At 39.4% G+C, this 14,542-nt stretch overlaps 1 protein-coding gene and 1 pseudogene across 1 annotated transcript; one reads left to right on the plus strand and one right to left on the minus strand.

The window, feature by feature from the left end:
* Positions 1-274: 274 nt before the first annotated feature.
* LOC148721321 (uncharacterized) lies at positions 275-5,933 on the plus strand. Its single transcript, XM_088735924.1, has 4 exons — positions 275-1,596; positions 2,648-2,789; positions 3,562-4,083; positions 4,892-5,933. Exons 1-4 carry the CDS (start codon positions 1,288-1,290, stop codon positions 5,206-5,208), a joined length of 1,290 nt encoding a protein of 429 aa, XP_088592050.1. The 5' UTR covers positions 275-1,287; the 3' UTR covers positions 5,209-5,933.
* A 3,602-nt stretch (positions 5,934-9,535) lies between these two features.
* On the minus strand, positions 9,536-13,144 carry LOC148721322 (QRFP-like peptide receptor; annotated as a pseudogene).
* Between the last annotated feature and the right edge of the window lie 1,398 nt (positions 13,145-14,542).

Consider the following 14,542-nt stretch of genomic DNA (forward strand, 5'->3'; position numbering starts at 1 on the left):
GTGATGCAGAACATCGAGGAACGCGCCCTTTCGACTTGCCGACAAACGATACCGCCGTTCGACACGACGAAATTGACGCATTCCACAACCACCTTAACGAACAAAACACTGACATACAGTTTACCAGAGAAGTCGAAGAAAATGGCAAACTTCCTTTTCTAGACTGCCTGGTAAGCTACAACGACAACTCATTACGAACGACAGTTTACAGGAAACCGACACACACCGACAGATTACTAGACGAGTCATCCTACAACCCTACATCACACAAAGCCACAACTATCAGAACTCTAACACGACGCGCACAACTAGTATGTGACTCGACAGACAGCTTATCCGACGAGAACAAATACCTTCACCGTGTTTTTACGAAGAACAACTACAACAACGACTTCATCCGACGAAACACTCACCGACCCACTACCACTACCGAAACAAACGACACCGCAACCCCTACGACTACAGCAACCATACCGTACATAAAAGGCATGTCTGAAAACATCTCGCGCATCTTACTACCCTTCAATATCCGCGTCGCCCACAAACCCATCACCACACTACGTCAGTTACTAACCAATGTTAAAGACAAAGACGAACCGAGGAACAGACAGGGAACGATTTATAAGATCAATTGTTCCGACTGCCAAGCCTCCTACATCTGTGAGACTGGCAGAAACCTCACAACAAGACTGACTGAACACAGACGGGCGACGAGGAAAGGTGATGTCAGCAATCACATTGCTGAACACCATCGACTTACCAACCACAACATTGACTGGGACTCTGCGCAATGCCTCACCTACAGCACTGACTATTTTCAACGACTGACTCTGGAAAGCTGGTTTACTAACTTAGAACAGACTCCCCTAAACAGATGTCAACAACTACCCGCCCCATACAAACGACTCATTCCCGACATAAACATCACAAACGACCGAAAAAGAACAACATAACTTTACCGACAGACCGAAACAGACCAATCACGACCGACTTACGTCACTTGAGTCTTACAGCCAATAACATCACGGCAAAACCAACCGATCATTTCACACGAACTGGAATAAAAACATTCTACTGACAACAATCATTCACTTGACTCTGATGATGACTTCCGCACAGGTTGTCGAAACGTCAGTCACTGCCACCGACAACAGTCCTTCTCAGGACTACACTCACCCGGACGATCAGACTACACCTTCACACTTAATTAATTATTGGGTTATCCTATAGCTGCTTTGTAAATCGTCTATAAACCTTTCCAAAACAGAATGTGGAAGATTTCTCGGTATGCAAAGCGGTGAAATCTCTGATGGACAGTTAAGCGCCTCCTCAGAGAGAGATTCCAATCATTCTGCCGCCCAGGGTAGACTTTACTTCGTGCATCCTAACAAAGCGGAATCTTGGGCAGCTGCAAGCAATGATACGGATCAATGGCTCCAGGCTGATCTGGTTGTTCTGCACACAAAAGTGATACGTGTGGCAACGCAAGGTAGTAATGGACACCAGAGGGAGTGGGTTACGAAGTACAATCTGCAGTACGGCAACAATACAGGAAGGTTCTACAATTATACAGTCCCAGGACAAAACATTACGAAGGTAGAATTGATTTATCGTGTATCGCGTGATTTCCGTTTAATATAAGCAGGAAAATAATGTTTTTTTGATCATCATTAGCAGAGTCTTTGCAATATGCACCGCAAATGATATAAAACATCGAGGCCCCCGAGGGGAACGCCTAGAAGAATGGTACATGAATAAGTGAGAGGTCTGTTTTTACATCGTAATAACTGATATTCATAATATAGCCTTTATTATAATAATAATAATAATAATAATAATAATAATGATAATATCGTTTATTCAAACCTCTTGCAGAGAATGCTGAATTACAGTTTTATAATATTAAGAAGAATTATAGGAGAAAAAAGGGGGAAAACTGTACAAAATGCATTAAACTACATACAAGTAAAAACAGCATGTACATAGAAATAAAAATACTAAAATGATAATAATGTTTATTATAAAAAAAACGAGTATGATTAAACTGACAACTATTTGACTGTCACAAAGTTCTTAAAATGATCGGTTGACTTTTTTGAGTGATAGTGAGTACGATTTGATCTTAAATTGTAGCGGTCTGAAGATTTACGAACGTCGGCATACATTGCAGTATAAAGGGGGTTGTCATTATGAATACGACTTATTACCGGCTAGCATTAGGGTATGTGAGTACGAATGACCTGGCCAAATAATGGCGAGAGCACGCCTCTGCACTGACTCTAAGGTCTTAGATAAGTAGGACGGTAAATTGGCAAATGCAGTAGAGGCGTACTCAAGTATGGAAAATATTAGGCAGCAATAGATGTAGACGATATCTTCCGCTGGGACAGAACTTCTCCTGAGCTGCCTTAAAGCAAACAACCGTCTGTTAGCCTTCTTCAGCAGGTGGTCAACATGCGTCCCCCAGGAAAGGTCATTGAACAAGTTGACGCCTAAGAGCTTGAACGACGAGACCTCTTCTACAACAGCGCCCCCCGATACGACCGAGGGAGCCTTGTAACCATTATACTGAAGGAAGTCAACAGTCATGCACTTACATTAAAGATTTAATTGAAAGGCTGTTATGTTTTATGTTGTTGATTGAAAGGTTTTTCGTGGAAACGCAGATCAGAATACCGTGGTTTATCACGACCTTAACCCACCAATTACTGCGCGTTACATTCGTTTTAAACCAGTAGAGTGGCAGAACTGGATATCAATGGGGGTTGAACTGTATGGCTGTGTACAAGGTAAGGCCTGCATGACAATATCGCCCGAGTGGTACCTCTTGAAAAGATCAATTTATACTAGATGATATTTCATTTTCAGTTCAAACACAAGCGCTCGGATATTATTCTCTGTGTGTCATCTCAACGGCGTAATTTTTGTGGACCAATAACAGGGCGAAGTAAGGCAACGCCAATGAAATCCTCGATAACTTATTCCAGTCATTCGAAAATTGCTCTGCAGGGCATTACTCAATTGACTTATCAGCTTTGGTCATAAGGAATTCCTTTATTCTTCACTCTCTTCCTTTCACCATCACCTGTGATCGCCGAACAACGATCTTGAATAAATTGACGAGAAAAACGACTCAATTTATGGGAATGGGAAAGAAACTTCGTCCTCTCCTGGGATTTTTAGATCTCCCAACAACAAAATTCAGTGACAGCTGAATTCTACAGTTTATGAAAGTAGCATGTGTCTGTTCAAAAACACAATTTTGTTTCAGATATCTTATTGTCGAATGTAATCCTCAAATGCAGTGAAGTCAGTCAATACCCGACTATCAAAGGTTTCTACTTTCTAAAAATACAATGGTGAGCAGGCTTTAGAAAATAGCACAGTACGACAAAATTCGAACACTCCAAGTGACTGACGTTTCCGTTCCAGTGTGATCCAATAATTTACGTTACTATAAGAACATTTCCATTGTAATGGCAACACTGAAGTGACGAAGAAAATTTGAAAAATTTCCAACTAACATCGTAACTTTCATTTTATTTCACGTCTATTAAATAGAATTTACAGCTGTGTTTACAAACCTGGGTCAGAATGGATCTCAGGGTCCAGACTCAATCGGTAGTCACTACACAGATCAGGATCATAGCGGACAAGTTACGGTGTCCAACGGTACTCAACTCTGGACTGTGCCACGCACTGGCGAATACAGAATGGAAGCAATAGGAGCCTCAGGGGGGTACGGTGAGGACAGTGACATCAACAACGGAGGAAGAGGGGCAAGGATGATTGGAAACTTTAATTTGACTAAAGATGAGATTATCTTTGTACTTGTTGGTCAAAAAGGGAGAAGAGGGAATACCAACCCAAAAACTGCCGGAGGTGGTGGAGGTACATTTGTGGTGAAAGGAAACAACACGCCTTTGATCATTGCTGGAGGAGGAGGGGGGGTTAGAAACATGTCAGAACAACATCCAGGATGTGATGCGTCCATTAATACAACAGGGAATGCAGGATACAACTTGCCACTGGGGAGAGGAGGAAGCAGTGGAAGTGGAGGAAATACCACTGGTAAAAGATCAGGTAAGCGGAGAAAGAAGAAAAATCCATTAGTATATTCAATTCATTGGGACAGTAAGACGACAGTAAAATTAATCAGATCTCTATTGGAATTATTAATCCTAAATTTTGTTTTTTTTTTCTTTTCTAGTTAACAACACCTGTAGTGGCACCTCTATAAATATCTAAAGTTCAACTGAGTTTCGTTCGTTCAGTCTCTAAAAATCCTACTCAACTTATTTACTGCTCACCACCGATCCGTCAATATGCACTATCATCGCGTTATTTCAATTTCTCGTGTATGAGATAATAATAGAACAACTGGCGAGACCTTCATATTAGCTAATAGCGATTTTGGATTAAATAGAACAACTTTTTAAAATTAAGCTCGTAGCACTCAACTAGCTAAAACTGTGGCTCCCAAAATATTTTTTCTCACGTCGCCTAAAAAAATTTCCAATTTTTGACAACTTCGCTTTTTCCTGTTCGTAAGTCCGGCCAAGCCTTTATGGTCATTGGCCCACGTAGGAGTTGCTAACTATGGCTTGTAAAAACAGGCGTTTAGTGTTAACTTGTAAAACTCCCTGAGGAAGTCTACGACAGTTAGACGAGACGCGTCGGAGAATAAAGAAGTTTTACAACTACTGTTCTCAGAGTGTTGCCCACTAGTTTAGTTTTAAAAAATTGTGCAATGCAAAATTTTAACACTGACTATTCCTCATAAGCTTTTGCATGGCTACAATATTCAATGATTTTGTGTAATTACTTTTTAGTTTATAATGAAAATGTTGCTTTTTATAAGAGAGCTACTTATCATGTTTTGGTTTTGTAGGTGGAGGTGGTGGTGGCTTCTATAATAAGGGACAAGATAATTCTAGGAGCGTAAGTGGTCAAGGAGGTCAAGGATATCTTCAAGGAGGAGTAGGAGGACGTGCCAAGGGTGGGTTCGGAGGTGGCGGTGGTTTACGCGGAGGCAACAAGGGAGCTGGCGGCGGTGGAGGTTACTCTGGGGGAAATGGCGGAGGAGGTGATGAAAATTTTTCCTGTGGGGGAGGGGGGGGATCTTTTAACAATGGAACAAATCAGCAAAATGAATGTTGTTATAATAGCGATGGACATGGTAGAGTGATTATCACATTTATCCAGTGAAGTGTACAAGGCAGTACTTTCCTTAACGGTTAGTGATTATCATGTTTTGAGGCTGTTTTTTGTAACTTTACCTTGAAGAGTAGATAAATCTTTGGGTCATTATTCAGTTTTTTTTCGGTTTCTAAGGTGTAGGCTACGCAAAGCAACCTGTAGAACTAAAGTCATCATTCTGTGGTTTGAAGTTCAGAGTTGAAATTTACAAACAAACTTTTCAAGAGTAGAATAGTTTTTAATGTCGTATAACTTAACTAGGAATCAATCTCCTCCAAAGAGGCTGCAAGGTTTGGGTGTTTGTTGTTCATGTTTGAAGGTCAGTGGACAAAAATATGTGGTAATATCAATAATAATTAAATTTTCAACTGCTTTTTTTGTTTTGTTTTAACTTCCAACTATTTAGCGAGGTTTAGACTGTAAGATGCATTAATAATTTTGTAGCTATACACAAAGCTTTTTAGGTGACGGTGCAGTTTGGGAGATCATTACAAGAACCAAGTAAACCTAAGCGCATTGCGGTTTCTTTAAACTCTAGGGATGACAAACCAAAGCCAAACACTAGCACTCATTACATATGGTGTAGCTATTTCATTAAAATTACCACATGATTTCAATAAGTGTTTCATCCTTAAATTTCCTGGAGACTCAAATGGAGGAAAGGATAAAACTGATTCAATGCTTCAAAGCTTTCAATAACACCTAAGCAGGGAGAGATCCGGAGAATCGAAGAAGAGGTGGGGGGAGGGGAGGGGGAAGGGGAGGGAGAGGGAGAGAGCGGGACTTCAATCTATGCAAAAAGAAAATTCTCACAAAAGGGGATGGGGGTGCATTCTCCCTTTCGTGTCATGAGGCTCGGAAAGTTGTATGGTTTTAATGATAAGTTATTTGTGGAAAAATTTTTTTCAATTGAGTGTGAAGCTTTACCATCAGTTTGCAATCAATTTGTTTTTCTCAAAATCAAAACAGATTTTCATTTACTATAGAACCAACGTGATCCAGTATCTCTTGTTTCTTTCCACTCTCTTGGGCTGACTGAGTTTTCACCTGCATTAGGGAGATTGTCTTTTTGTTGCGATTAGCTTCATTTGCAGATTATCTACGGAGAGACTATTTAACCGATGTATAGTGTCCTTTGGTGGCTATCATCGGAGTCCGCCATTTGTGAGTAGGTTCCTGGGTTACCAGTTAATTGAAAAGCATTCAGCTTCACCTCTAGCGGTATCCTGCAAAATGAAAAACTGGCTTAGGGTTAAAACCAACTTGTAGATGTGGCCGGGATGTATACAGGGGGAAGGCGAGGAGTTAACAAATAAAAACATGATATAAATAAGAATGAAATATTAAAAACGAAATTCAATCCTCTTTACAGTTGTCAGAATGAATTATTTCGATGCTGGGTCACCGGCATTTCTCGAAGGTCCCGGTAAACTTACGAGTTTCTTTACGAGCCCGTAAGGCTGTTCTATTTTCATTCGAGGCAGGGGTTTCAGATGGTTTGAGTATTATACAATAAAACTAGCAGCTAAAGAAGCGAAATGGACTGGTGAGGATGTCAGAGAAGTTGTTTCTCTATTCTTTAATTTCCGATTTTGAAATATGCCATCGAGCCCGTTAGTTACTGGGTCTTTCGAGAAACGGGCCCCTGGTTCCTTCTCCCACAACTCAAGGTGCAAGAGCGGTTATTTGTGCCAAGGTGATGGCGCGTTCAAGTTTACGCAAAACTTTATTTATTTCTTAAATTTTCATTCTTTGTAATCAGTGGAGGAGAACACTGTAATTTTTATGTAGTTAAGAACATTTGTGCATAGTAACAAGTAGAAATTCTTAAAACCTTTCTTTGCCAGCGAATGCATTAATGGTTAAAAAAAAGTTGTTTGTATGAGTTAGAGAAAAAAGCAATCAGTTCCCCTGAATTCCACATTCAGTTTAGGAATGTCAATAAATTTATTTCTGGTTGTCAGTATTGGCTTTTTGTTTGTTAGTTTGTCTTTCTTTGTGAAGCCACATTAAACGAGAGCAAAGTTTATTTGGGAAGAACATGGAACTATATATCACTGGAAATGTGAGAATCTTGACATTTATTTGTCGATCTCACCATCACAGTTTATATTTGTTGATTTTTTCATCCCTCAATACCTTCTCCTAACCTACCCTCTCACCCTTCTCAACATTATACTGTTTGGTTAGAAGGGTTATTATGCCCACGCCCAAGACTCGTGTATGACTCATTTGGTCATTGAATGGCCATGAATGTAGGTCAGCGGATTGTAAACTGGGTGGTACACGTGTAGCACACGTTCTCAAATCACTCCCTTGTCGTGTTGACAAAATGGTGTTGAAAATAATCAGCCGTCCAGTACTCTAAAAGTCAAAGATCTTGCCCTCGGATATGACCCCTTGATAAGAGATATTCCTCCGGCATGAGAGTAAAGAAACTTTAGAACGAATCACTATGGCGTATAATATGTTTTTAGGACATGGTAGTCTTAGTCTTCTTTATTAAGTTACACCTAAATTACATTATCTCGTGCTGCTTTGAAATTAAACTGGGATTCTAGGGAACAAGAGGGAAAGTAGCCTACAAAACCAAGAATTGCCAGATCGAATGCTGTGCTAAATATGGATCAGTGGAGCTCTGACTTTTATCCTTTTTGGCATGACGCCATTTTCCTTCAAAGAAACATTTTAGTGGATTGATTATATGATTTTCGATGTTGTTGGTTGGTTGTTAAGTTGAATCATCTGGGGTTTTCAGCGGCATGAATCCGTGGCATTGTGGGATTATCACAGATCAACATCCGTTTTATCTTCGCCCTGAACTGATTATTCATAAGTTTTTGGTACCACTGGAGAATGATCAGTTACAATTACAATTACAATTACAACCCCTTCAATTACAAAAGGGAACAGTTCAAGATATGATTAACCAAAAAGAGGCTTTGTCCCATAAAGTGTTATTGAATTTGACACGTGTTAAGTTTTTATTGAGTTTTGTACAATCTTTCCCCTTTGCTGCTGGCAAATACAGCTGATCTATTTTCTATTTACCGATAATAACCCACTTATGACCATTCCTAGAATTTAAACTTTACCACATTACCGAACCATTTTTACCCATATTTTAAAAGATAACTCAGAAAGTTTCACCTGTTTGAATTGAAAGGGAGCCGTTTTAAAAAAAATTTACCCACACAAATGACTTCGTAAGGCGCATATCAGCTATCAGGTAGGGTGTTCCTACTTTAGTATTATGACCAATTAGTAAATAAATATCCATTTCGCATTAATTTCATAGATGTTTCGTGTAAAACAACAAGGACGTTTAAGAAAGAGAGCGATACGTACAAAAACATCGACATATCAAGAAAGTAAACTTGAAAAAAGAGAACAGAAGCCAAAGTAAATTTCAGAGGAACACTTTTGAAACCCTTCCTAGTTGCAATCAATAGATTACAGGTTTTTAGTAATTAACGTAATGAAAACAAGGTTAGATTCTCAATCTAAGAGTCAGTTGCTATAATAGTAATAATAATAATAATAATAATAATAATAACAATAATTTAATATTTATAATAATTTATTATTTATATCGCGCAAATTAACATGTGGATATGATCAAATGCGCATCACTAAGCTTTTCGGGGAACTTTGGCCGGACTGCATCAGCAGTTTACAAACAATCGAAGGAAACTTATTTGAAGACGCTCCCTTCCCCCCAATTCCCAGTAAACAGGCCAGACCACATCACAGTAATCTCGTGAGTGGGTTCTTTAACATCCCCTGCCTAACCAAATTAACTAATTAATGCTATCCTGTTGGTTAGTTAAATTGAACCATTTTGATTCCCTTCTACAGGCTCTGTTTATGAGAGACTTCTAACGAACTTCATAAGATTCTAATAGATATGGTTGCAGACAGAGTGGCTACATCTTGCCTTTTGAATTTTGCGGCTGAAAATGTGTGAGTGACACATCTGACTGTCTTACATTGTATCATCAACAGAAGGGCTTCATTCTGATATTCGCGTCCACCTTGAATGGAGAAATCCGCACTTACTGGTTTTGTTATTATAGTAAATATTTTGATACAGGGCGTCCACCAAGTCTCGCAGGATCTCATAGTCCAGATTTCACTATGGCTTTTTGATGGGCAACTAGGAGCCTTCGAGCATAGTTAGTAGAGGGGACTCTACTAATTATGCTTCGAGATATGGTCTTGATTCCTAGAAAGAAATTATTTCGAAACCTGACTGTAAAAGGTGAACGGGAGGAAGTAACTCACTTAAGAAGTTTCTGTATGTTATACTTACTTTTTTTGGTCTGCGCTGTACTTTTTAAAATCCTTTATTTTCGTCAGTAAAACCTTCCTCATCAGTGCCAGTCCCGCTCCGAGGCTTGACTGCCACCACAGGACTCGTGCCACCCATTACTCCCCTGATCTTCTTTCTGAACGGATGGTTTAGGAGGGAATAAACAAAGGGGTTCACAGCTGAATTGAACCAACACCATCATGTCAACGGTGGCTATGTGGACGAAGCTGATTTTCAGATTCGTGAGAAATCTTAAGACGTATTCTACTGACTCTGCTCCCCAACAAACTGCAAATATGACACTGATTGTTACGACCATCAATGTGATGCGTTTCCTCACCTTCAACACACTCTGTGAATAGTATGAGAAAAATTTCAGCTGAGAAGCTTTCCTGTGCAACTGTCAATAGCCATCTTAATCCTGATCAGCCAGTTAGGTTTTTTTTTCTGTTAATTGCAAGGACGATAATTGTATCAATAGGCTTGTCATTCAGGTTCTTCGAGCGTTTGTGCCGAATTATGAAAACTCAGCTAATTCTGTTTTCCTTGAGAACCATCTTATGATGATAAAAAAGGCCTAAGCTAAGCTTATTGGTTTGACTATTCCAAATATAACTTGCGGTAATTAGGAACTCACTCGTTGTTTATAGTTTAGATGGTTGCCATCATCAGCTTTGTACCATAGTGTGTACACTACTTTAGAGTATAACAAAATCATTATGCCAACAGCAACCACGACCAGGACCAACCAGGATAAGCAATAAGCTGTGATCATCCACTCTTTAGCCCAGGTTTGCACACAGTGTTTTTTCTTGTCATCAAAGGTACGGGCAAAATATTTTGGTAGGTTGAAAATTATTGAGAACACCCAGGAACTAAGGATGATCACCTGAAAGGAAGATTGAAAGTATTTCAATCCTTAATTTCAAAGGGAATACTTTCATCCCAGTTGTTTTTATTCATTGATTTATTTAATTTACATCTCCACAGCGGTCATGAATACTCATAGAATCAAATTCCGACCTCTTCTACACCTTGAATCAATATGTTTTCTTTCAAATGAAGAAATGAAGTATCCCTCGTTAGTATCTGCGAAATGTTCCATCTAGTCCAATGTATATATGAACATAATTGTGTAAGGAATGACCGTGAGTCCCAGTGTACTAAGGTACGTAGTCCAGATGTAACCCCATTTGAGTTCACGAATGTAAAAGATTTTAAATAAACAAATATCTCTTGATTTCGATTCACTTTTAGTAACAACTGTAAGCTCATCAAGTATAATACAAATTGCACATTTGAACAGACAAACCTGCTGGTAGAACATAATCACTCATAATTTATCCTGAATAGCCTGCGAGAGAGGGCAGTCAGCCCGTTCACTTGGTAGGTCGACGGGTAATGCTTTGACTCACCTCAAGCATACGGAGGGTTAGTTTTTTATTAGGATCCAGTGGATAAAGCACAGTATAATATCACGCAACAGCAATCGCCACCAAAGTAACAACTGAGGTAATTCCAGGAGGCCAAGCCAGACTCCCACCTGTCACCAACTTGCAAAGAACTGAGCCTGCATTTCCAACCGGGTGAGTTATGTTGAAGCTAAGGACAATCTTTGGTGTGATGAGTATTGCAAACAGGATATCGGAAATAGCCAGGTTCACCAGTAAATAATTTATCGGAATCCTTTGGAATCAAAGAGCGAACTCAAAGAGGTCAAAATGGTTATTAAGAAGATATTAAGTAGGATAATCATCATTTTTTCGAAACAACTTTATGTTTAAGAGACTGATTCTAAATTACGAGTAAACGAACTTATCGAAGTTCAAGTTCATTCAATTTCAACTAGTAGGTGTTTAGAACTAAACGCGAGACTGGTAGCCCTGAGATGCTATTTAATCATTCTCTTAATCGTGACAATATGGAATTATCTCTACTATGGAGAACGGTAGACAAGCGAGGGTCCTGGTCTCGTTACACGTACGATTTAATAGAGAAATTCACACGTTGCGTGTAGTGAGGTATTGGATACAGTCCAATCGCAGAATAATACAAGCATCTGCTATAGTTACTCATTAACTCAGCCCTGATCACGTGCTCTCGTTTCTTATTCTGTGATTCACTTTTAGATGACCTTCGACTTTAAAACCCGCATTTGCCATTAGTCTACAGGAAGACTTCTGATGTTGTCCTTCAATAAATCGCAGAGCCTTTAGAAATGCGCAAAATACAGTAAATTTGACTGTCAACAACTTATCTTATATCACATTGTTTACAAGTTCAGTTTATACTGTACTTGTAAAAATATTTTAGCAAGAAAACTTTTCGCTAGAAAAGTCGCTGCTTGATGTAATGCCTGCGAATGCAACGATTATGTTATTCCAAAAGCTGCTGCATGCAGTTAGGGCTACGTACGTTAACACAAATATATTGAATTCCGAATACAAGGATAACAAATAACTAGCTTATATCTATCCTTGCTTAAGTGATTTGCCAGCTACTAGACTTTTTCGTTAAGTGATATTTTTTTTCTAGCCATGCATTTTGATTTATGTTTTTTTCCACTGTGAAATTGCAACATTTCAGTACTTACAGGTTCTAATGCACTTTACAGATAATATTGATGCTCCAGGACTGCTCAAATTTTGCTCATTAAATGAAACGATAGCTTTCTTTCAGATGATAAAAGGGATAAAACACTTGACTGGGCTCACAAGATTTTCAATTTGGTCTCACGATGATCCATAAATGCTGTAAACAACAACAAGATTCCTCGCTTAGCGATCTTTCTCTGAAGCGAAAGATTAACCAACGTAATGGTTCCTGAGTCATGTGTGAGGGTCTGGATTAGGGGGGTACAAATGTCAGTTGTCAGTTAAAATTTCGGCCATTTGTCAGTTCTCAGTTGAACTTTAGGCCATTTGTCAGTTGTCAGTTAAATGACTGTTAATAATTAACTTGGCGAGTTTATTATTACTTTCCGACCCTATTTTTGGCCAAAAACTGCACATAGCATAAATTCAAAAATTAAGTCGAAAATTGATAAAGTAAGAGCTCCATTTTCTCAATTCTGGAATAAAGTAATGCCAAGATATCCCAAGTGACTTTCAGTCTTTGTTTGAAGGGTGTTTAAGTTAATTATCACCCTTCTGCACACAAACTTCTGTACGCCCGTGTGCAAAATTGAAACATTTCTTTTCAACCGTCTCAGCCGGTCAAAATGTTAGAAAGAAGATCTTCAGAAGGAAAACAAAGTTTTGAAGAGTCCTCAAGCACAATATTATGTTTTTATGTTTTGTTTTATGTGTCGATTGCGAATGACTCCGATGAAATAATCTGGTGGAAAGGAATGTTCCTTTGTCTACTTTCCAATTAGGTTATTAGAGATATCTACTGTAAGCTTATTTTAGAAATCCAAGCGAAAATGGGCGCGAATTGGTCGTCTTCTGAGTCCGTGTCATATTCGTCTGCATATGTTTGCACCTCAGCAACTTCCACTTCAACGATACAGTCGGCTCCTTTGTCGCTGCTGAGCCGTACTGGCTGAAAATCGTTCCCTAACCCGGCTAACAAGTCCACTTTGGTGGAATCTTGTTGCTTCGTGTAGACGGCCGGTGGTAAAGCCCCTTCCATGTCCTTCGTAGTCTCCACCCGAACTGTCCTTTGCCTCCGGCAAGGGATGTTACTTCTCCGCGAATTCTTTCATAACACTTTCAGTCTCGGGGTAAATTGACATTTGCAAACTCCGTCGTCTGAGGGACAGGATAGTGGGATTTTTTTGGCTGCTCATTTTGTTACTCTCTTCAGTGACTCCTTGGTAATTATCCCAAAGTCTTGAGAACAATGCGGTGAAAGTCTGATGCTTAAAATAGGAAATTACCTGTTGATTCTTTGCAGCTGTTGTGAGCAACGTGCACAATTCAATGTCTTCGAGATTATCGTTGCTAATTGAAACTATGCTGTTGTGCAGGCGGCGTATTCCTTGGAGAAGTTTCAGTGAGACTCGAGTTTTATTAGACAAAGTTTATTTAGGGTCATTGGTTGCTGTGGTTTCCTTTATACTATACCTTTGTTTCACCTCAGAAACGGTCTTTGCGATGTTGTCATTTACATACGATACTTTGTCTGCGGTATCTTGAAGAGGCATGTGTGCTTTCTCTATGCTTTGGGTTCTGAGACCAAAACTGTTCTAGAGACTTCCAAGGACTGTAAGAACGACACAGTACCAGTGAGTCCCGATGCTAGTTTAAAGCAACCTGTAGCAACATTCGATACGAATAAAATCTTCTCCACAGAACAGATGCCACGAACTTGCGTATAAGAACACGTTTCATCCGTTCCATTACTTGCTGTTTTCTGACTAGAGCCCGTCAAGGTTTTAACGCTTTTCTCAGAAGGACAGAGTCTCCTGAGTCAATGAACGCTATCCTAGCCTGTCTTGAAATTCAGTCTTTTGATTTCTTTACAAGCTTAAGACCTCGAGTAGTTCTTGAGAAGTCGTTCAATCTCTAAGCTTGAGAAAATTCGAGCCATGTGGTAAAGTTCAACATCAAAATCTCCTAGGCCATATTTGCTGGACAATTCTGTTAGACCAGGGATCTGGCGTACTCATACTGATATGTAATTCCAGTTTTTAAGATATTTAGAGCGATCCGGTCTTTTGTAAGCTATCAGTAAAAGCCCACCACAAATGTCAGTTGTCAGTTAGATTTTCAGCGATTTTTCAGTTGTCAGTTAAAATTTTGGCCATTTGTCAGTCGTCAGTTAACCCCATCCAGACTCTCATGTGTCGTCTGCTGTTTAAAAACCTAAAGCTTAGTCTCATTGGCAACACTTTCCTCTGTTCCAGTTTCAGCTCGAGGCCTGGGTTTTATCACAGAAGTCGTGCAGCACATCACTCCCCTGCTCTTTTGTCTAAATTGATGGTTCAGGAGGGCATACACGAATGGGTTGACAGCTGAATTAAGCAACACCATCATGTCAACGTTAGTGATATGGACAAACGTGATGCTGAGAGTCGTTAGGAATCTT

The sequence above is a fragment of the Stylophora pistillata genome, chromosome 10 (assembly GCF_964205215.1).
Source record: "Stylophora pistillata chromosome 10, jaStyPist1.2, whole genome shotgun sequence".
Lineage (NCBI taxonomy): Eukaryota > Metazoa > Cnidaria > Anthozoa > Scleractinia > Pocilloporidae > Stylophora > Stylophora pistillata.